This window comes from Leuresthes tenuis, unplaced genomic scaffold (assembly GCF_036924035.1).
Source record: "Leuresthes tenuis unplaced genomic scaffold, fLeuTen1.0.hap1 SCAF_3, whole genome shotgun sequence".
Classification (NCBI taxonomy): domain Eukaryota; kingdom Metazoa; phylum Chordata; class Actinopteri; order Atheriniformes; family Atherinopsidae; genus Leuresthes; species Leuresthes tenuis.
Window position 1 is genome coordinate 16,051,209 of NW_027325357.1, and position 23,742 is coordinate 16,074,950.

Consider the following 23,742-nt stretch of genomic DNA (forward strand, 5'->3'; position numbering starts at 1 on the left):
CAATTCGCAAGCTGTTGCTGCTAAGTTTGAAAGTTTTAAAGAAAATGTGTTTCTGTAAAACTGTGAGCTGTGCACACTCTTTTAGACAAGAACACGGCAACCACTGAAAAGAATTTTGACTGTGCAGCTGGATATTTTTATTGGAGCTGGAACCAATTAATATCTTTGACTATTGCGTTAATTTGAGGTGGGACTGAATGCTAATTAATCACGTTCCCACTGCACTCAAAAGCCAGATGTTAACAAATGTTTGTTGGGTTTTCTTTACCAGTATGAAAATGACATAACATCTGAAAAGTCATTTCTGTATCTACAGCAGCTGTTGCCAGTTTTCAGTTATCTGACTGTGAAGGTGAGAACACCAGGGTCTATCCAAAGTTAGAAAATATTGCCTCATTGCTCAGCTTCAAATCCAGTGAAGTGAATGACAGAGACCCAGCTATGATGGTGCCAAAAAGACTACACATAAACATTTAGCACATATCAGACCTCTTCATCAACATGCCCAGTGCCTTTATAACTGCAGCTATGTCTTGAAATCCTTTCTATGGAGTAAAGTATTGTGCAGCTGTTTGAACTCGTACTTGATTGGCTACATGATGAAAATGTTACTTCACCCCATGCTTTGAGTCTAACTCCACCAGCTGCATAAGTTTAAAAAAAAAAAAAAGGTGAACAAGTCGCTGGTAAGGTGATGATATGGGAGTAAAATCGATGCTTAGAACAGGGGCTGTCAAACGCAGCAGAGAAAAACTTCATCACCACAGTAACCAAATACACCTGCTTCAGAGCACTCTTTTAGGATGGAAGACTTCCTGAGACTTTCCCCAAATCCCCTGAAGCAAACATCAATGTGGAGGAGGGTTGTGGTGGTCCTGAAGTGCTTCAGCCCTTGGCCCTAGCTGCGGTCATGCCTGAGGCTGTAGCTCAAGGAGCCAAAGTAAGAGCAGAGGCTGTATCAGAGCTGCAACATAAGGTTAGTTAGTGGTGAAGCAGTGTGCCTCTGCTGCTCTGCTAACCATCCGTCAAAAGTACAAGTGGAAATCATTCTGTCTAAACTTGATGCCAACGAGATGGTTAACAAAAACTGCTGAAAAAGATGAGTCTTGATCCACCTACATTTAAAAATTTGTCTGGCTCTTCACAGATTCCCGCTCAACAGTTATGGTTAGGGGGAAATTGGTCACCCATCCCTGATTTAAACAGTGTCAGCTTTTTTTAATATATTTATTTACAGTTGGATGGAGAAGTCCATTTGACAAGTTCTCACAAATCAACTGAAGACTCAAAATTTTTAAAAGATGTTCCTGATGGGCGAATACAAAAAAGACAACATTCTTCTTGCAGTTTCCTCCCAATATCTCTGGAAAAACATGAGGCAGTGTGTGAAAGTGGCAGTTTATCTTCCATAGCTCTTTCTTATGAATGGAAATTGTTGCTGATAAAAGTAGCTGAGCTAAGGTTAATTACTACATACAGCTGCTTTTCTAGCACTCTAGTTATATTGTGGATACCTTCAGACACATGTGGTGTTGATATATTGACACACAAACAAACCCATAGTTTCATCTACCATTCTTGACATGTGGTTCAAACACGTCTATATCCACTGTGTATTTGTTGCATCATGTCTGTCTTCTCTGTACTGTACACTTCTGATTTTTTTTTTTACTTCTTCAGCAGACAGTCTTCCACTGAAAAGTAAATGTGTGAGCAGTACCTGCAGAAAATCCAGACCATGCTGGTTGCATATTCCTCAGAAATTCTCTGGTGTTCATGTGTGAAAACGACTTGTGTCAGTGATCAGCATTAATGTGTTATGTCACAGGACAGCATAGAACTTAAAAAAGAAAGAAAAAAAGGTTTATATGTGCAGCCCTACTCGGAGAGAAATTGATGAGCGATAATGCCTTTCATGGCTGATATTTTACACATCCTGAGTATTTTTTTTAATCTTATTCGTTTTTTATACAACAGGTAATGAGCTAAAAAGATATCATTCTTAATGACTGTAAAGAATGTGTTTACAGTTTAAAACAAAAAAAAAAGTTTCTTGCTGCTTCAATGGAGAAAATGGTGCCTTAAACACTGCCTATAACTGTTTTTTTAATTTCCACTGCATTAATAAAACCTTTTCTTTTACTTTTGTCGATAAACTTTTCTTTAAGTTTGTAAAATAAAATACTTTCTGGGGTAAAATAGCTTGTTTATTTTCATTGTGTATACGCTTGTCTGCAGTGAATGTTGTTATATGCAGAGTTATCAGTTACTGATTACCAATCCAATACTGTGTGTTTATCAGAAAGGGGTTGATTATCATCAGATTTGACATTGATCTGAGCTCTTCAATGAGCTCAGTAGCTGCCGCCTGTTGCTCTGGACACATTTCTTTGAATGTTCTGCTTTCTGATACAGATTCAGATTTTTTTTCATGCTCTTTTGGGTGCCTTGCTGCTGGAATGCTTTTCAATGGCAAATCTGGCACTTTAGTTCATCTGTTATGATGTGTGACCATGGGAACAGGGAAGTTGTTTGCATGTGGGAGCAACTGATTGAGCTATTTGAAGCCCAGGTCATAAAGCCTGCAATAAGACCGCAAATTCAGATGAGTAGAAGAACAGATGTCAAGGATTGATATCAATAAATTCAGAAAAATAAGGAAGACCTTTAAACCATTCTGTTCCCCTGATAATCATGGAAAGTATGAGATCTCTGGCAGATAATCCCTTATTGGAGCCCCAATAAGAACACAGCAGGGACATCAGGAAGCCAGTGATATAGATATGGCAAGAGGAACAACTCTTAACACTTTTTTACAAGGATACAAGTTGACAAAGCAGGAGGGATTACAGCGCCTGTTAACAACGGATGGTGGAATCCGCATGTCACATTTTTGCAGACCAGATGTTGAACTGGAGGCAGTAGGTTCCTGCCCTTGTTGTCTGCTGCACTTTACTTGTATTACTCGCTGACAGTGTGAACGACATCATCTGCTAAACTGTTCCCATGCTACGAAAACAAGACCCCAATCCATTCATGTTAATCTCAGAATATTTCTACCACACCTGTTTATGCTAGATTTCAGATTTCTAAGTGTTTATCAGCTGAATTGTATTTAATTTGTTTTGTTATATAACTATACGAGTAGCATATCTTTAAGGACAATGGTTTAGAAGCAGGAAATATTCATAGAAATTGCTGTGATATTTGTCAAGCCAACTTTGGTACATTTCTGATTCCTCACAATTCCTCTAGTTTTCTGGGACACTCTGAGAGCACACACGGCCACTGACCCATTTCTTATTCTCAAAGAAAATCAACTGGATGCAGACCAAAATGAATCATTACCTCCTATGCCCTGCCAGCAACCTTTATATAAATCAGCTGTGATTTTTTTTTTTTTTATGCAATCTTGCTGACATATACAGTAACAAACATGTACTAACCTCAGCTGCATGTCAGAGAGCAGGCATTAAAATGTAGCTTCATTCCTCTGAGGCAGGTTTCCACAAGATTTTGGCATACAATAGATCAGTAATAAGGGTGAATACTGATGGTGGTTGGCTAACTTTTGTTTCAACTCATCCTTAAAATCTGTCTGGGGATGTTTCAAGACTTTGTACAAGAAATAGTTCAAAACAAATCTCTTTCTAACTAGACCGTCTGTATGTATGGAGACAGAATCATCTCTAAAATGGTCTCTCAGATGGTCAAAGTTTGGACTTTAAAATAAAAGAGTGTTTATTGAATAAGTTAGTTGGTGAAACATTGTAATCTGGCACTAATAATCAGAAAAGCAAACATTCTAAGACAGTTGTTTGAGTTTAGGTGGTTGTTTTGAAAATGCAAAAATTAAGGAAATCATTTGTAAACTGTGTTTCCACAGGAGATTTTGAAGTTAGCTCCAAAAGCCATTGTTTGCCCATGGCACTGTCTGTCTCGAGGTTTGCTGAATGCTGAATGTCTTCTAAAATGAAAATAAAACAATGTGGAAAACATTTTGAGGGAAGATATTTAGCCGTAAGTCTAGAGAGAATTCGGAAAGAACAAGTGATATATCATATCACATATAGAGTAATTTCCTGAGCAAGTTTAAACGCACGAGATTTTTTTCCCCTGGTAAAAACTTCTAATTTGGAGGTACACAAGTGAGTTATTTGATGGTTTATAACTACCAGAGCGGGACTTTAAATTTTTCTGATGTAGTTCATTTTTAAATCTGTGGGGGGCAGCAACAATGAGACGTGAAGTTTATCTGGTGTTCTCTATGGTTTCAACTAACAGAAGAAGAGATTCGACCTCTTCTTCTTCCTCTTTTTTTTCTTCTTCTTCTTCTTCTTCTTTGCCTTCAATAGTACACACCGGTTGTAGCGTCTCAACTGTTCAACTTCATCTTCAAGGTAAAACACTCATTGCCCGTGTCGAAACGGTTATTGGTTGGTTAAGATAATTTGCTGTTTTGTGTGTATAGTCTGACAGGCTCGCATCTTTCTTGAGCTAATGTTGGACAGTTGCGCTGATACTTTCACCTGCCTTCATCAACGGTGTGTGATCTGCATAAAACACAATGTCCCACATGTATTTTGAAACAGTTTACGCCTATGAGTAATTTTCTTTATCCAAGGACATAGTTTATTACTTTCTATTGAGATGTTTTTTTTTTCCGTGCCTCAAACCTTATAAAAATTCATATTGTCAACATTTTAATCAAAATCTTAATGCGCTCTCGGTTTTTTTTTTATTGAATTTTTGTTTAATGTATTTCTAACGAAGGAATAAACCTGAAGTCGTACAATACCTCGACTTATGGTTCACATGTTTTAGAGAAGTACAGTTGTAATAATGGAACAAAATGTATATCTAATCTTATGCCACTTTAGATTTCCAATAACAGGTGAAGTGATTTATAGCAACCATCCAGTTGCAATGTTCTGAAAAACCTTGGTCCTGGTATTCACTTGGGTGCACCATCCACTCATACATAGTTGTGTAGACCAAGCATCAGCACCGGCACCGGCACCATCAGCACCTCCTGAACACACTTTAAGAAAAAGCACAAAAAACAGTTCAGGAATGACTCGAGGAACACAAACACACACACATATATAGAAAAGTGCTGACCTGTCATCCAGACTCCCAGATCATGACCCACAACACACAGGACCAAAAGGAACTTCAGCTGGCACGGAACTGGTGTTAATGTTGGGGTCAATTTGTTTACCAACTTACATTTCTAGCCTTCTGTTATATTACACTAGCATTTATGATGATGTACCTACAGGCATAATTATTTCAAATCTTCCCAGAGTCTCTTTGAGCTACGTAAAACTCATCCAGGAGGAAACATGCTGCTGATTTACATGGCTTTTAATTTAAAAGAGAAATGTGTTCGATGTTGTTGGTATTACCCCCTTTTTTTTTCTTTTTTTTTTTAAAGGAACCCCCCCCCCTCAAAACTGGACCTTCCTGTTTAAATAAAGGACAAAAAAGGGGAACTTGAGACTTGTTATGAAAACTTGCCAACTTCTACAAGAATCATTCCTACGACATAAAAAACCCCAAAACAATTCATGTAGATTTGAAAAATGTCTGCCTGAAATGGGTGAAAATTTTAATAATCATAGAAAAATTATTCCTTCAAGAATAACTAATAGTAAGTTTAGCAGGCTCTGATGAACTGACTCTTCAGATGCAAATGAACCATCGAAGACAAGACGTACTGTACGACTGTACAGCTTCTACATCAGCCTTGGCTTCAGTGTTAATCCATGCTGGGACCATGAAAAGTCGGTGTCTTTAAATCAGAATCGGAAATACTTTAATAATCCCGGGGGGGAATTATTAAGACCTTAAAGGTTTCTTTGATGTACAGCTGTTCTGAGTCGCTTGACTGTATGCAAAGTTAACTGAGGGGATGGTGCCACATGACACCAGTGACATATATTCAGTTTTGTCTTGAACGTCAAACTTTTTCTCTGCTAAAACTTCAACTCATAAACTCTGGTTAGCTGTAACTGCAAGCTGACCATTGTGCAGCAGATGCAGCAACTTCAGCATCTCAGCTGCCATGTGAGTAATCAGCTGAGGAAGCCTAATCCAATTAGGACAGTTGCTTGCCGTGTAGCACTACTAAGCTTGCAGAGAGGTCAGGATATTTTTGTAAGCTTCAGCTAGAGAGGAGGGTAAAGGAGGTACAGCGGACGTATTCCGGTAATAGAAATAAGGGGTCTTAATGGCTTCACTTTGCATTTCCGTTATGCATTTTGCCTAAAATCAGAATTTACTTTATAAATAAGTGTATGTTTCTCACCACTAAGATGAATTGTGTCAAATCTCCAGGTTTTGCACCATGTCAATTGTCAAGATCCACGCCAGAGAGATCTTTGATTCTCGTGGAAACCCCACAGTGGAGGTTGACCTTTACACTGACAAAGGTAGGTCTGAAGAAATGAATGAATGTGTGGATTAAGGAAAACGGTGGGGAAAAAAAGCCATTCTTTAAACCAATTCCTCATTCAGCTCATTAAAATGAGCTTAAAGATTGTATCCTCTCACTCCGTGTGCGTTTTTGTTCTTCACTTTTCTCAAAAATGTTCATCTGATCTTTTGGGCGTAAATGGACGTGAGGACGTTTAGTACCAAGTTCAGGGCCTTTGCATATGTTAGCATTTAGTTGCTTTATGTTTTGTTTATGGTAGCTTTTCGAAATTTGCCTTTACACCAATCTCACCCCGTGGAGAGTGAAGACTTCTGGGCGTTCCTACGACCAGGGCTGGGAGGTTAAACATTCTCAAAACTGGGTCAAAATGCGGTGACGAGCAATAACGCAGTTTTAGTTGATCAATTCATGAAGAAAACAGACGATGCTTCAGCACAAATAACCTGGCAACAGCCAGTTTTTGCCATTGCTTTAAAAAAAAAAACAAAAAAAAAAACATTTAATACAGCAAAGCATAGTTTGAGCCACCAACAGGTGAGAAGGCTGAACTGAAATGTGGAGGAAAATGAGCGGACCTGATAAGAGGAACAGAAGTGCGTGTGAAACTGAGAGTAAAATCAGAACAGTTGAGGTAATTATTTCTATTATTTTTTTTTTTAATTGTACAAAGTAGTAGTATCTGTTCAAAAAGCCCACACATCAGCTCCTCCGCTCCATATGCACAGGTACACTGACTCAACACCTGTTCGCATGCACAAGCAACGCTCCAGCTGCTGTGGACAATCTTCATTCTTCTTCTTTTTTTAAACTGGACGTTTCATTCCATCACGATGAACCTCATCGACCACCACGACTTCAGTTGTTTGTTTTTTCCCCCCACAGCAGAGCAAAACTAAAGGAACGGCTGTGTGGGTGATGACACCAGCACAACAACCCCACACAGACCAGCCTACAGCTCAGATTATTCCACACATTTCCGAGACTGCCCCCAAGTGGCAACAAAGCGCTACGACATAGATTTGTGTTACAGGAGCAGTTTAAACCTTTAACAACTAATTACCAGCATGTAGTTCATTGTATCACATCAGAAATGAGCAATCAATTCTGATAACTCCAGAAGTCAAAGTAATTGTGGTCAGTCCTGTTTTGTGTCCCCTCAAACACATTGTTTGTAGCGTGTCTCTGAATTTTACTTTGTTGCATCTGCATAAAGCCGGATTTTCTCGAACATCCTCGAATGAGGCTGCTTTTTTTAAATGTTTCTGTTTTGTTTCGGTGCAGTCGGAACCTGTAGATGTGTAAATTAACTCTCGAACCAACCGCGCTCGTTTATTGTATTTCTATTCATAGCATCTTTGACAGCCTGCTTTGTTGTTTTCTTCTTCTTTCGTATCATCTCTGTGCTGTGTCCGTTTTTCAGGCTTGTTTCGGGCTGCTGTACCAAGCGGTGCCTCCACAGGGATCTATGAAGCCTTGGAGCTCCGGGACAATGACAAGTCTCGCTACCTTGGGAAAGGTGTGTGCGTCTTTTTTGTAATCTCATTGGAAAATAACTAATTTAAATTAGTTATTGAGATAAACCACTAAATATTGAAAAAGAAACTGTATTGTCCTCACAATTTGACATCTTTACCTCCATCTTGTACTTTCTATACTCTCCATTCTCTCTCTTCTTCTTTGGCAGATGTGAAAGGGTTAGTGAGTCGCCAGGGCCCGTTTTTCTTACTTTTAAAAACTAGAATCTGCTTGTTTGACAACAGGAGACTACACAATCGTAAACGAATGAGTTCACGTGACACATGCATGGTGAAGTGACGCATGCTGTCGCTGCAGTGTTGATATGTTGACAGATTAACTTCTCTGTTAGACTAAAATAATGACCTGTGGGAAAAGGAATGCTGGTGATACAAAAATAATTTCCTGCATGTGAATTTAAGAATGACTGGTTGCCTTTGTAAATCTGTTGTGAAAGAATTCGCACTAATCTTTCCATTGCAGGAGTCTCGCAGGCTGTAGAACACATTAATTCAACCATTGCACCTGCGCTTGTTGGCCAGGTAAGGCGATAATTCTGTCCCTTTTTTTTTTTTTTTTGGCTAATCGCAAGTGTTAAGATTTTGTCCCTCGTGTGTAATTCCAATGTGAATCTTCCTTTTTCCTCAGGATGTCTCTGTGGTTGAGCAAGAGAAAATTGACCAGATGATGATTGACCTGGATGGCACAGAGAACAAATGTACGGAACAGTCGCAGCTTCATTTAATCTGTTCTATCTGCTCTTTGACCAGAGAAGTGCAGCCTGTAGCGGAAGGGATGTTTTTATTTTTAAGCCCTGAACAGTTTGTGTTCATTTAATTGTTTAAGATTAGCGGAGTGCTGCCATATGAAGCATCTCCAACAACCGTGCATGAATCTGAGATGCTTTTGCTTCCCCGCTTCGGCTTCATTATTGATGAATCGTCAATAAATGCGGACATTTGATGAAGTTTCTTTACTGCCAACAGCCAAATTTGGAGCGAATGCCATTCTGGGCGTGTCTTTGGCTGTCTGCAAAGCGGGTGCAGCGGAGAAAGGAGTCCCCTTGTATCGCCATATCGCTGATCTGGCAGAAAACCCAGAGGTCATCCTGCCTGTACCGGTGAGGCTTTGTGTCAAATAGCACTCACACACTTACTGCCGTCTTCCTCTCGTTCAGTTCACCACAGGCCTGGTTTCTCTCCTCTCCACCAGGCTTTCAATGTGATCAACGGCGGCTCTCACGCAGGTAACAAGCTCGCCATGCAAGAGTTCATGATCCTACCAATCGGTGCCAGCACCTTCAAAGAAGCCATGCGCATCGGCGCTGAGGTGTACCACAATCTGAAAAACGTTATCAAGAAGAAGTACGGGCAAGATGCCACCAATGTGGGCGACGAAGGCGGCTTTGCTCCAAACATCCTGGAAAATCAGGAGGGTAGGATACTGGCTGTACTAACGTCTCCTCTGTTGTAGGAACATATCTTAAGACTTAGTTTTCATGTTCCTTTATAAACTGAAGTTGGATTAAATTAAGTTTCTCATGACAAAATCTGCAGCTTAGATCAATGATGAAATTCTCACTTTACGGCTGCAAAAGACGCCAAAAGAAACCGAAGAGGCGGCAGAGTATGGGTAATGAGTGACCACAGTGATGAGGACGCCTGTGCTCGCTAACAGCCTTGAATTTATTCCAATCTCTCAATATTTGGGGGAAAAAAGAAAAGCATCTAAAGATCAGAAGTACAGACTTGAACTAAGAGTTGAAAAAACAAATTTGACACAGTGTTGAGAATGTAATGCGATGTAAGTTAAAGGTCTCTATCTCTGGTTACTCAGTAGACCTCTTCATTTTGATACATTTCTTCGATTTTACCCACAGTTTCATAGCGATCGTCGTGTTTAATAACGGGTAGCAACTGGCAATGAAATGATGAACTTTTCTTTGTACTTGCTGTTTGAAAACCTGCAGCTCTGGAGTTACTGAAGGAGGCCATTGCCAAAGCAGGATACACCGATGAGGTTATTATCGGCATGGATGTGGCTGCGTCTGAATTCTACAGGGATGGAAAATACGACCTTGACTTCAAGTCGCCTGACGACCCGAGCCGTTACATCACTCCCGATGAGCTGGCTGATCTCTACAAGAGCTTTGTGAAGGATTATCCAGGTATAGACTTTACACTTTTTAGGCATTCTTTAGCACAAAGAGAACGGGGCACATAACAAAGTCGGCATGTCACCAAGTAGCTGAAGAAATGATTTATTCTGAGCTGTTAGCAGCGCTGGTTTACAATATGAAATGCCTTCTTTGTCTCCGGATATCTGTCAAGGCCAGTAGTAAATCATCAGTGTTCTTCCTTATTTTAGATTTATTCATCTTCTTGCAAATGGTGGAAACACATTTTCAACAACAACTTAAATTTAAATGTTTTTATGGAGCTGAAAAGACGAGGAACCAGTTGGAGGTCTTCGCATTTCTAAAGAGGACTGCCTGCTGTTTGGGGTTTGTGCGTGCCGATCATTTTTCACAGATGGGTTAAGAGACGGAAGTGGTTTTTAGTTGTTGGTCATTATATTGATCTCATTCGAGGAAAAAAATGTTTAACTGTAACATCGGTTTGTTAGCCACAGATGCTAAGAATGTTTTGTGTTACTTCTTTCTTGTTCAATCACAGGAGAATCCAAAGCTCAGACTCATGACTCAGAGCTGTGATGGTTCTGACAAATCCAACGTGTCACATAATTATGACAGAAATAAAAGACAGTTTTTGAATGTTGCTGAATTTGGTTCTTGTGAAACCACAACTGGATCACACAAGTATAAGTCCAAGTGTAAGTCCCCCAACGTTCTGTTTTTAACTGTTTATACAGTCATGTCCATCGAGGATCCTTTTGACCAGGACGACTGGGCGGCCTGGAGCAACTTCACTGGCAGCACGGACATCCAGGTTGTTGGAGACGATCTGACTGTGACAAATCCAAATCGCATCTGCAAGGCTGTGGAGGAGAAGGCCTGCAACTGTCTGCTGCTTAAAGTCAATCAGATTGGCACAGTTACAGAGTCAATGAACGCGTAAGTTGGCACCTTAAAGCTGAGCTCACTGGATGGAACTAAATGGACGTTAATGGGCGCAAAACAAAACACCCGAACGATGGTCGTTTTTTTTTCACTGGATCGTCTCTCCACTCAGGTGTAAGATGGCCCAGGAGAATGGCTGGGGTGTGATGGTCAGTCATCGCTCCGGTGAAACAGAGGACACCTTCATAGCAGATCTGGTGGTTGGGTTATGCACCGGACAGGTAACCTTCTTTCTAGTTGGACCTTTTTTTTTTTTTTTAGAAAATATCATATTACACATGCATGCTTAAAGCTGTGGATTAGTGTTCAAATTACAAACTCTACAAACCCTGAGCACTAGTTAAATGCTGCGTTGCATGCAGTGAAATAGAAATCATAACGTGGGCTAATAAAAAGGAAAAGCTAATATACAAAATGTTTTTCACATCCAGATTAAGACCGGAGCTCCCTGCCGCTCCGAGCGCCTGGCCAAATACAACCAGATTTTAAGGTAAGTCCAAACTGTGCAGTTTATGTCCCGGACATTCCTGCTCTGACAAGAGTACATGGTGTCCTTGTGTAGATTAAAACTGAGGCGAAAATATCTTAAAGATATTGTTTCACTCAGCACATTAAGCTGAATATTTCAGTGTCAGTGTTGAAATGGAACTGTATCTTTGGCCTCCCTGGTCAGGGTTGTGTAGCAGTATTAGCCACATTAAAGAAGACCTGATGTGTTTTAAGGGCTAAAACCTGCTTCAAATGCGCTTTATCGTTTTGCAGAATTGAAGAGGAACTGGGAGACAAGGCTCGGTTTGCTGGGAAAAACTTCAGGAAACCTGTTATTGAGTGAAGGAATGAATCACTTGCGGATTCATACAAAATCTGAAAATACCTTAGTGCAATAATGATTCATGTAAAGCTACTCGTAGAGATTATATTGTCATGAGAGTAATTGTTACTCCTCCCGATCAAGTCTTCTTTTTTTTTCTGAGTTGGAGTAAAATAATAGATCTGATTGAAACAACATAATTGTTTTCACAACAGCTGCACTTAGAGAAACAGTCAATAAAGTTTGATGAGTGACTAAATGTGTTGGAATTGTTATTTGTGTGTGTGTGTGTCTGTCTAATTTAAGTGCCTATTTAATGAAGAGTCTGTCTTAACAGTCTGCATTATTATGAAACTAGAAAACACATCATACTCTTTGCAGGTTGATTGAAATGGGCCAGTTTTTCAGTCCTTCTATAGATCTCTCTCTATATATATACATATATATATATATATATATATATATATATACACTTTGTAAGTGTAGTTGGAATTTTTAATACATACATCTTTCTTTTTTATTCTTCTAAAGTTTGCCTTGGAGTATATAAATGACACGTTTTAATTTTTCTTCAGGCTATCTTTACTTTACTGTTTTTTTTGTTTCTTTGTTTGTTTTGTTTTTTTAAATAATTATTTTAGGATTTGTCAGGAACATGTCATATATAACATATATTACAGGGCTAACTATTTATTTGATTTTTTTTTACTATGGGAGTATGTAAGTATGACATATCTGAATAATTTCATATCTCCTCTTGAAATGAGGATGTTAACATTTGTGTCTTAAACCGACGCCTCGAGCACCATTTTGTTACTGCTGCTGTCCAGTAGAGCAGTTTCTGTTGCTGGTGATCAGTGTAATGTCTCGCATAATAATTAATGACCGCAGCGGTACACACAGTGTGTTGTGGCTTGATTCATGGCCGCCCGTTCAGCAGCAGCAGCAGCGGCAGCAGCTTGCGGCACATGCTCAGTTATCTACGCCCAGACAACTTTGAAGGCTTAGCTGTGGCTGCTGAGGTCATTGCACAGAGGGAAGGGAAAGAAAAAAAAAAGATAGAGCCAGTCCCTGCACAACACCGCCTCCATTTTGAATAGCCATGTAATAGAGGATTCGCATAGTTTGTGTGTGTGTGTGTGTGTGTGTGTGTGTATGTATCGCCCACTGCGCTGCGTAGTGTCAACAAGCCACATCCAAACATCCTTCGACATGGACGACCTGTTCAGTCCGCGCAGGTAACTTCAATAATTTGCCATGTGCATTTATGCCGCACTTACAGCCTAGTTCTCTTATGTGTGTTTGCTGGTGTTTTGCTGCCTCACTTTTAGAGCCGTTTACATGAAATAGTCGGAGTGTCAGTGGTCACGAAGTTCGTGTGTGGCTAACTAGCTAGCCAAATAACAGCGTTCCGTTCATACTGCCTCGTTAGCAGCTAGCAGCTCCTGCTGGCAAAACGCCTCACAGGTCGCTGTAATGTTGCTAACACTTATTTATTTACCCATGGTTTAAATCGTGTTAGAAGATCTTCCAAGTGTAGTTGGCACACTCATTTAACGAATTTCCTGTTAATTCTCCCTTGGGCTTGGCGTGAATTTGTATGGATCGTTGCTAATATATGTCAACATGTAGTGCATGCTAACCTTGATATTTATTATTGATAGTACTCTTTAGCTGAGGTTAACTATGTGGGGCGCGCATTCTGCAAACGTTACTGTTAGCCTGTTGTGATCTCCGAAGAGGCACACACTGTTCTCGTAATGGTGACCGTAAAAATTAGCAGCTCCAGCATGATTGATTGACAGTGTTTTGCGGCCGCTGTAGCGTCGGATTTCATTCATGTAATGCAAGGAACCGTCAGCTGAGATTGGCTCACGGAGGTGGAGGGGCGGGATGTTCTCCCGCAGCTGAAATCAGTGCAGTCTGTGGGAGGGAAGCCGCTCTGACAAGTTACACAAACACATATTGATTTTACGTCTGTCTGCGGACTCCACAGCGTTAATTACACGTTAATTAGCTGTGCTGCAGACACACTGTAACCACTCAGTTCAGCGTGTTTTGTTCCTCTTTACCTTTTAGGTTGCAACCATAATATGGCTAACGAATGTTCTTCTTTAAATAGATTTGACAGATTTGATGTCTGTTTCCTTAATTTTAGGAGCCTGAACAGCACGCAGGGTGAGATAAGAGTGGGACCAAGTCATCAGGTACATTTTGATGCAACTGAAATGTTGTGGTTTTATGTTATAAAAACTTTCATAAACTGGTGCACGATTATAATACAAAATGCAGAAATTGATGAGTGTCTGATGGATCTAAAATCAGGGGTTTTCAATGTCTCAGGCAAGTCAGCCTCCCCCAACATAAAGTTTGGAGTTTCCTTGGATGCTTTGAGGATGTGGTTTTGTCATCCCATGCACACTTAACAAGAAGCCTAGGATAAACAAAGCCTAGCTGTTTGACATATTTGTGCTACACTGAATGCACAGACAGTTTGTTTTCTGACTTGGAAACTGGGGGAAAATCAATGTAATCAATTAGTGAAATCAAACTACACCTCATTGATAATAGATGCTGTTCATAATAATTGTAATATATGAAACACAAGCTCAAAAGCCTGCAGGAACCAGGCCAGATGTCACTGCTGCAAGAGTGTGTTTGATTTAGCATCAAGGTTTAACTTAAGATGCATGTATTTGGATTTGTAGAGCATAATCTACACAGGAAGACAGCCTACAAAATATGTTTCAGGATTAGGATAAATGAGGATTGCTTGTTTATTACACTAATAATGACTCAAGTAAGATGTGTTTTTTCAGTTGTCAGGGTGTTTTTGAAATGCTAATCAACCTTTTTCAGCGTCTCACAAAGGAGTTGTGTTTAGACCGTTGGCTACATGGTTGCTTAGGGTTGTTTGGTGTGTTTTCTCTACAGGCCAAACTCCCAGAGTTGCAGCCGAGGCCTGCATCTGGTTCACAGACTCAAACGGAGAAGGAAGAGCTTATGTGGACGCCCGGAGTCAATGACTGTGACCTTCTCATGTACCTCAGAGCAGCCAGGTTAGTGTCTGCACTTAATGGCTTAATGATACTGGTATCTTTAATTGACTTTGATAAAATAAGAACTTTTTTGAGAGTGTAAAACAAACAATTTACAGGTCAGTTTTTAGAGCTGTTAAAAAAGACCAGCAACGCAGATTTCATCCATGCCAGATTTACTTTTCAGATCTCCGTCCCAGCCAAAGTGTGTGAGCTGAGTTATTCTCTGTGGTTGCAAAGACAGATTCCTTTCTCAGCATTTGTATCAGTTTAAAATGAGCATTAAATCTCTTGTTTGTCTCGCTCTTAAGGCGCCTGGTAAATGTCTGCTTTCGTTGTTTCTCAAATTTATCACAGTTTTTATGCAAGTAATGGGACGGGGCGTTGTCCCACCCCTGCTAACCATCGTCCTCTCAATGCTTTTATTGTACGATAACTGACAGCGCTGGTTCTCTACTCTAGAATCCAGGTCCTGGATCATTAAATATTTCAGAATCGCACTGCAAATTATATTCACGAAAGTCTCAGAAGGCTTCTTTGATATTTGTTTAATCTAATAAAATGCGTATGTTTTCATTTTCAAGGAGCATGGCGGCGTTTGCGGGGATGTGCGACGGTGGATCCACTGAGGATGGATGCTTAGCAGCCTCCCGCGATGACACCACACTCAACGCCCTCAATATGGTGCGAAGCACAACTTAACTTGTGTCCTTATTTTGCAGTATTGTTGAGTTACAATGTTATTATATGGCAGAAATACAAAAACTGTATTTTTTTTACTTTAGCTCCATGCAAGCCATTACGATGCAGCAAAAGCTCTCCAGCGTCTGGTGAAGAAGCCACTGCCCAAGCTTATAGAAAAATGCTGGTCGGAGGACGATGTGGTGAGACTTTTGTTGTTACGCACTAAGCACGGAGACTTAGTCAGTCCTTCACACGGTTTGTACAGGGTAGTGTTGAAGAATTCTTCCAAAGCGGCATAATAGTAAGTTTACAATTAAATAAGGCAGTGGATGTGAAATGTTGTATTATATAATGACTGTTTTCATTATAGTTATTAATGCTTTTCCTGGGATTGGCCAGTTTTATATTTGACAGGCCACGACTGGTGACCAGCAGATCAGGATTAGGGAAATCAGATTTATTTTTGTTCGCACGTTTCTTTCTTGCATTGACATTGACACAGACCATTGCTGCCAGCTTGCCTGGTGAAACTTAGCTGCTTTGCTCAGACCTCTCGAATGTCTCTCCTTCTCTGCATCGCGGCACATCTCTTGACTTTCAGAGCAAAGATCTGTATGGAGCGCTTGGTTCTTTGTTCTGACAGATGAGGTCCAGTATTTTGGTGAAAATGCGATTATGGCCCCGATTATTAGAGGGGGAGGGATTCGAAAATGATTTACAATTACAATCAGTGCATCTCTAAAATGTTCTGCTTATTTAACTAGCTAATTAGCATAAGAACTTTATAGACCTATCAGATCAGTTTATATTTGATACTTGTGCCAAAGTAATGAGAGATTTTTAATAATCACTATCACCTCATTTTATTTGATTGTTGAACAGAAACGCTTCATCAAAGGCCTGAGACAATACGGGAAGAATTTCTTTCGCATTCGTAAAGACTTCCTGCCCAGCAAAAAGACTGTAAGTGCATGTTTTGTTTTTGCATACCGAACGGTTTGGAATGGAAGTCGTTGCTGTCGTATTCGTGATCAGCGCTCTCGTAAATAAAGTTGATTTTAAAAAAAAGAATCTGCGCCCTTGTCATCAGGGAGAGCTGATCACTTTCTATTACCACTGGAAGAAAACTCCAGAGGCCGCTGGAACAAGAGCTTATCGACAGCAGCGCCGGCAGCCGTCCTCTCGCAAAGCAAAGACTCGATCTGCGCCAGCTCCTGACAACGCAACATCTCGAAATTACTCCGGTGAGCTCCCGCTTGATGTTTCTCAGAAATGCTATGCTGTCTCTGCCGATTGGACGAAAAGTTGTTTGATCTAGAGACGCGGTGGTCCCGATGTGTAAGCTGACTTTTTTTCTCCGCAGTGGATGCAAGTTCTGCCAGTGAGGATGACCTTGACAGTGAGGACAGTGAACAGGAAATAAAGAGCTGCGGCCACTGCGGTACAACAAGTGAGTGTTAGCTTTGAACCTGATTCGGCGTGAAAAAGTGCTCCAAAGGGTTTTTTGGAAACTCGTACCTAAAACCTTTGCTCCTTTTAACCTTGTAATAGGTTCCAAGGATTGGCACCAGGCTGGGAGAGACAACCGTTTGCTGTGCACGGCCTGCCGCACATATGAGAACAAACATGGCTGTCTGCCGCCGGCTCCTAAGTCTGCAAACGCTTCGTTCATGTTCAAACCCGTTAAAGCGGAAGAGGAGATGAACAGCAAGCACGGCATGAGGACTCGACGGAGCAGAGCACCTGTAAGCCCGAGGCTGGAACACGAATAATGTTTATTCATAGATTACACGTGCACATATAATTTCACAGTTAAATAGATGAAAGATAAAGAAAGACTTCACGTCGACGCATTTTCGTGTTTTAACATTATTTACTGATGACTGATTTTTACAGCAGTTGTCGTCTTTAAGAAGTGGCCACAGGAGGCTCACAGGATCCCCAACCAGGGAGGATCAGCAGTCTAATACCCATCCCTCTCTAAGTGGAGCCATCTCTAATTCCCTGAGGTCATCTTCTACAGATAATAAGAACGACTCCACAAAGAAAACAAACAAGGTAAAACGGCAAATAGGTACGGCTGAGGAATGACCTAATTTATAAATGCTTTGAAAGCTTCACAACTGCTGCCACTTCTGGGTGTTCAATGTTGCTTCTTATACAGCTTTGTATGTTGGAGTCAACTACTGTTGAACACCAAGAGGTTATAAGTTGTTCTTTGTTGTGTAACTCCTAGGTGTTTCACCTCCTGAAACTCTGCTGCTGTGCCTTAATTCGCCGATAAAGATTTCTGTTAATGTCGTCGTGTTGTTGTTGATAACAATTGTAATGCTCTTTCTGCAGAAAATAAAAGAGGAGGTGACGATGCCAAAGACAACAAAACGTGTACGGGAAAGTCCTGCTCTGGAGCCAGATGAGCCTGAAAAAATTACCCCTAAAAGGCCCAAAACACAGGTGAGAGAACAGCCACACGAGTACATTTTATCATGCAAACAGACATGACGTTTTTGGGGGGCTTTTTTATGTTGATTTTAGAAGTTACATTTTTTTAGAGCTCATCAAATGCTACTCTGGGTTATTGTAGAACAACAATGTCAGTATTTAAGGTTTGTTAATTCTTTTAGGACCTGCAGGGCTCCCGCTCAGAGGCTGAGGCAGAGGAGGAAAGCTCTTCAGAAAGCCGCAGCGCTCAGGACGACACCAGTGACACCAAAGACATTGATCAGGACAACCGGAGCTCCTCTCCTAGCATTCCCAGCCCTCAACAGGGCAACGAGAGTGACTCCGACTCCTCTGCTCAGCCCAATGGGATCCCGTCAGAGCCTGTTGCCCCTGCCGCTGTGTTGGCTAACACACCAGTCCTACAGGCCCTCCCCTCTCAGGTTCCTCCCATCGCTCCTCAGCCACCGCAAAGCATGCCCTCAGCTGATCCAGCTCAGAGCCCTCCTCCACCCTCTCCAGACCCCCCTCAGCCTGCTGCTGGTCAAACAGCTGCCATAGTAGGGGTGAGCAGCCGAGCGCAGCCTGTGTCTCACTCTCTGTCCGGCCCCCGGCCTCTACCGCCAGCACTGGGTCAGGACACTCCTCTTTCTCCAGCATTTCACATCCCACCTGCTCTCAACTCTGCACAGCCACATGGCCCGTCACTTCAGACCCCCCAGCGTCCACCGCCCTTCTTTAAGGAGGCGCAACTCCCCCAGCCTCCTCTGACTGGCCCGCAGATCAAGCCTCCTCCCACCACCCCTATTCCACCTTCAAACAAACAGCTGCCACACCAGTCTACAGCACCTTTCCCTCAGATGCCCTCTAATCTCCCCCCTCCTCCTGCTCTAAAGCCCCTCAATTCTCTGCCCAACCAGCATCCTCCGGGTGCCCCTCCTCCTCCACTGCAGCTCATGCCGCATCCTTTGCCAGCTCATTTAATTCCAACCCAACTTCCTGTGATCTCTCAGGCGCAAACTCAGTCTGGAAAAAGCCTGACTTCTTCCCACCCACCAGCTGCAGCCTCACACCCTCTCACCTCCGTCACATCTTCTTCAGCTGGCCCCGTCCCGAGCCTTCAGCCGTCATTCCCACCCCTTCCTGTCAGACAGTCGGCGAATGCCACTGGAGGAGGATCACAAATTCAGATTAAAGAAGAGCCGCTGGATGAGATAGAAGAACCTGAGAGCCCGTCGTCTCCAGCCCGGAGCCCCTCACCAGAGCCCACTGTTGTCAACATGGCAAGCCATGCCAGCCAGTCTGCACGGTATGTTTAAAGCCACTGTTATCTAAAATAAAACAAGAATCCATTAAAAAAAAAAAAAATTGATGTTTATTTATATTATTTGTTGAGAAAAGCAGCAACTGAGTTTTTAAAAAGATGAAACCATTGTTTCACAAATGGCTTCAAACAGAATGTAAAGATGTAGTTACCACTGATAGATATAGAATAACTGTATTTGGGGGTATCATTATGTTTCATATAGTTTAACTATGATTTTGCCTAAAGGAGGTTGATGGCCCATGCTCATAAATCTTACTCATTTCAGGTTTATCAAACACTTGGATCGTGGCTACAATTCATGTGCAAGGACGGACTTTTTCTTTACACCGCTGTCGTCGTCCAAACTGGCCAAGAAAAGGGAGGAGGCCGTGGAAAGGTCCAGGAGAGAGGCAGAGCTCAGTGCTCGGCAAGAACGCGAAAGGGAGAAAGACAGAGAAAGGGAGAGGGAAAGAGAGTTGGATAGAAACTCTGTGAGTGAAATATTTGCTTTATTTGATATTTATTTTAAACTTCTGTCACGCAAACATCTTTCAGTCATCTCACACTCTGTATTTGCTTCTAGAGAGCCTCCAGTTCCTCCCATGATAGTCGCATAAGCGAGGTGCAAATGGCAGCTCAAGGCCACGGCCGCCCCTCCTACGAACAGCCGCCGACCACCGTAGCAGCCGTGCCGCCCTACATTGGCCCAGATGCTTCGGCCCTGCGCACCCTGAGCGACTTTGCGCGACCTCATGTCATGTCCCCCAACAACCGCAGCCATCCATTCTTTGTGTCCCTGAGCCCTGGCGACCCCCTGCTCACCTACCACATGCCTGGCCTGTACAGCGCTGAGCCCAGCCTCAGAGAGCGCGAGCTGAGGAACCTCAGAGAGCGAGAGCTCCGCGAGAGGATGAAGCCTGGCTACGAGGTCAAACCTCCAGACATGGAAACCTTGCACCCCTCAGCCAACCCTATGGAGCACTTTGCCAGACACGGGGCACTAGGTCTTCCTCACATACCTGGGCCTCCTCACCCTTTTGCTCCCTTCCATCCTGGGCTGAACCATCTGGAGCGGGAGAGGATGGTGCTGGCTGGGCCTCAGCTACGCTCGGAACTGAGTTACGCGGAGAGACTCACCGCAGAGCGGCTTCACGCTGAGAGGATGGCTTCTGTGGCGACCGATCCTGCTGCCCGGCTACAGATGCTCAACGTGACGCCTCATCATCACCAACACTCTCACATTCACTCCCACCTCCATCTGCACCAACAGGACCCCCTCGGTCAAGGTGAAGCTAATTGATCGGTAATTCACCGGGAGGATAGAAAATGATTAAATGTCACGTTTACTTTATGTCTCATTTCCTCACACAGGTTCAGGCCCACACCCTTTGGTGGATCCCATGGCAACAGGACCTCGTTTGGCCCGATTCCCCTTCCCTGGAGGCCCAATTCCTAACCCTTTACTCAACGATCTTCCACACGATCATGAGCTGCTGCGCCACCCACTGTTCGGTTTGTAATCTCGACTCTCGCTACGGCTTGGCTGCTGTGCGCATCTACTGGTTCAATTCGCTCTGTTCTACATGTGTGGTTTCCACAGGAGGTGCGTATCCACGAGAGCTGCAGGGTCCGATCCCCCAGATGTCGGCCTCACATCAGCTCCAGGCCATGCATGCTCAGTCTGCAGAGCTGCAGAGGATGGCAATGGAGCAGCAGTGGCTTCATGGGCATCACCTGCATGGAGGCCCCCTACCCAGTCAGGAAGATTACTACAGGTGAGGTCTTTCAATGTTTTTTGAGTTATTTAGTGTTTTAAGGGAGGTTGCCGTCTCCTAATTTGTGTTGGCATCTTAAATGCCATGTATTTTCATAAGAGCTTGAATAAGGGCAACTGGACTTCAAACCCGAGAACACCCTCAGGCGGTGTCTGGTTCACACAAGGGACAAAACACCCAAACAAAAAATGAGAGGTGTTGCGTATGCAGTGCAGCGCAGTCAGGAGTGTGCGGACCGCTATGTAGGAGAGACCAAACAACAGCTCTACAAGCGCATGGCACAACATAGGAGAGCCACCTCTTCAGGTCAAGACTCAGCAGAGCACCTATCTTAATGAAAAAGGACACTCTTGAGGAAAGATGAATGGACAGAGAATGGCTTGAGTGTGAAGTCAAGGAAGCCATCAATGTTAAACTGGGAAAACCATCTTTGAACAGAGGAGGTGGTCTCGGGCATCACCTTCCCAGCACCTACACTGTAGTGTTGTCTCTCCTCCCCTGGCAGTTTCACAACCATTCACACCTTGGATCCTGTGATCAAAACTCGCCCTTTCAGGCAGGAAGACAATTCAGAGGTGGTTTACACATTGGTCATGTGGTTCAGTGACGCATGTGACTGTAACGACCCTCTCTGTTTATTAGCTAATACTTCTCACCATTTAGTTCAGAACTGAAGTAGCCTTTCGGATGAGGTGAAACGTCTTCAAGATCCAGTTGCTCTTATTCAAGCTCTTATGATTTGCCATGACCTGGATGACCATGGTTCACAATGTATTTCCATGTAATTGCACACACCTCAATTTGAGAATCAAAACACTTATTAAAACTGCTTTTACATGCATCTCAAAGCAGCTGCACTGCCACCTCTGAAATGAAATTAAGGTTGATGTAACTGTAGAGCCTGCAGGCCTTCTCCTTTCCTACGGCTGCACCGGAATGTGAAGTCAAACCCATGTTGAACTCTGTAGAATATGCTGCACAAAGTCTTGACTCACCTTTGTGTTTGTCTTTTAAGCCGTCTGAAGAAAGAAGGTGACAAGCCATCTTGAGGTGGTGCATGCTCTGAAATCCTACTCTTAAGAATCAATACTGTGTACTTTTGAAAGTGTAAGAGAATATTTTGTGTCCTTTTTTTTCATTTTGTTTGTGCTAATATATTTTAGAAAAATATTTGTGGATCTTTATGTGCATTCCTTGTGCGGCACTTCATGAAACTGTCAGAGATTTTCCTATTGCTGAAGAATTTACACTAATTTTACTGTCGAAGCGATGAACACTCTTGCCTGCAGATGTGACGGGTTTTCTCTAACCAACTCTTTAACTGTTTCATATGCAGTCGTGTACTTTTGCAAAGAGGATGTGGAAACAAAAGGACTTTGGTGTTAACTTTAAATATCCTAATAATGATTTTTAAAAAGATTTTTCTTGTACAGAATGACATTTAAACCAGTGTGTGGATGATCGTTATGACCTAGCATGACTCACCCTTCAGTTTTCACAGAACTATAGTAGCAAGCTCCATCGTGGCGTTAGGCTTTGAAAGCATAATAGAGGTTGGATCTATCCCTATGTCTGCTAAATATTTGTTTAAAATCTAAAATTTTATATATCAAGATATCTTTTCACAGTATAACCGAAGCTTTTACTCCTTCGTTTTTGAGACTGTAAATATTATATGTTCACAATATTCTATATGAATGAGTACTATTGATATATCTGTAGATGTGAACATTTGACTCTTGATTCAGCAAACGAGACCAGTAAATCATCAACTAAAAACACTATATAGTAGTATGAGGTGTGGTAATGATTTGGACCGTGATCTGCCTCTACTGACGGAGAGTTTCATTAAGAAAAAAAAAAAGTGTATTTACATTGTTTTGGGGGAGAATGACCTAATTGGGCGTGAAACTAAATTGTTTTCATGGAGTTTTAAAAAGAACTGCCTAAATTCAGTATTTATGTGATATGATATCAAACTGTATCCACAGCATATTTATTTCAATAAATATTTCTGCTTTACTTGTCATTCTCGTCATTTTCGTAAAGAAAAATGTGGACTGAATTATGAGGTAATCCTACATTCAGAAAGCGTTGCAGCATTAAGTAAAAAAAAACAAACAAACAAAGAATTTAAGAACTGTTATATTGAATTTCTAGCTTTCTTTACATACAAAATGACTATTGAGAATACACACAGTTGGTTATGACAAGCTATGTAGTTACATAAAGACTCCCAGCTTTAATTTGAGGATATTGTGAATTATTTTTTTTTCTCTTAGGCTCAGATGATCTTATACAAATGACTGTTTCATGGACAGATGTGAATTGTTCCTCCACAATCTTTTCTGTCAGTTAAGCAGGTAAAAGGTTTCAATTAATTTCAATTCAGTTTTATTTGTATAGCGCCAAATTACAATGGTCATCTCAAGGCACTTAAATAATATAGTCCAATTCAAGCCAATTGGAATTCAATTCATTGTAATCATAATCCAATGAAACCCAATTAATTCATATAGAGCCAATTCAAAAAACAATATCCTAGCAAACGAAACCAACAGATTGCACCGAAACTTGTCTTCAGTCCAATCTCCCGCCCTGAGCGTGCCTGTGGCGACTGTGGAAAGGAACGACTCCCTTTTAACAAGAAGAAACC

At 41.8% G+C, this 23,742-nt stretch overlaps 2 protein-coding genes across 2 annotated transcripts; both read left to right on the forward strand.

Annotated features, from left to right (window-relative positions):
- The first annotated feature begins 4,349 nt into the window (after positions 1-4,349).
- On the forward strand, positions 4,350-12,103 carry eno1b (enolase 1b, (alpha)). Its single transcript, XM_072383139.1, has 12 exons — positions 4,350-4,400; positions 6,340-6,434; positions 7,860-7,955; positions 8,438-8,496; positions 8,603-8,672; positions 8,941-9,074; positions 9,167-9,389; positions 9,924-10,121; positions 10,826-11,027; positions 11,146-11,254; positions 11,465-11,523; positions 11,796-12,103. Exons 2-12 carry the CDS (start codon positions 6,350-6,352, stop codon positions 11,863-11,865), a joined length of 1,305 nt encoding a protein of 434 aa, XP_072239240.1. The 5' UTR covers positions 4,350-4,400; positions 6,340-6,349; the 3' UTR covers positions 11,866-12,103.
- A 742-nt stretch (positions 12,104-12,845) lies between these two features.
- Positions 12,846-23,108, forward strand: rereb (arginine-glutamic acid dipeptide (RE) repeats b). Its single transcript, XM_072382087.1, has 17 exons — positions 12,846-13,082; positions 14,003-14,051; positions 14,779-14,903; positions 15,467-15,566; positions 15,668-15,766; positions 16,449-16,529; positions 16,657-16,810; positions 16,930-17,016; positions 17,118-17,311; positions 17,463-17,624; positions 17,910-18,020; positions 18,191-19,314; positions 19,598-19,802; positions 19,895-20,597; positions 20,683-20,823; positions 20,912-21,086; positions 22,102-23,108. Exons 1-17 carry the CDS (start codon positions 13,000-13,002, stop codon positions 22,133-22,135), a joined length of 3,627 nt encoding a protein of 1,208 aa, XP_072238188.1. The 5' UTR covers positions 12,846-12,999; the 3' UTR covers positions 22,136-23,108.
- Positions 23,109-23,742: the final 634 nt, after the last annotated feature.

Coding starts and splice junctions, on each gene's coding strand:
- eno1b (XM_072383139.1), top strand. CDS start 6,350: ATGTCAATTGTCAAGATCCACGCCAGAGAGATCTTTGATTCTCGTGGA. Junction 9,075..9,166: donor AGGTCATCCTGCCTGTACCG/GTGAGGCTTTGT, acceptor CCTCTCCACCAG/GCTTTCAATGTGATCAACGG. Junction 11,028..11,145: donor GTTACAGAGTCAATGAACGC/GTAAGTTGGCAC, acceptor CTCTCCACTCAG/GTGTAAGATGGCCCAGGAGA.
- rereb (XM_072382087.1), top strand. CDS start 13,000: ATGTATCGCCCACTGCGCTGCGTAGTGTCAACAAGCCACATCCAAACA. Junction 16,530..16,656: donor TCCTGCCCAGCAAAAAGACT/GTAAGTGCATGT, acceptor CCTTGTCATCAG/GGAGAGCTGATCACTTTCTA. Junction 17,312..17,462: donor CTCGACGGAGCAGAGCACCT/GTAAGCCCGAGG, acceptor TGATTTTTACAG/CAGTTGTCGTCTTTAAGAAG.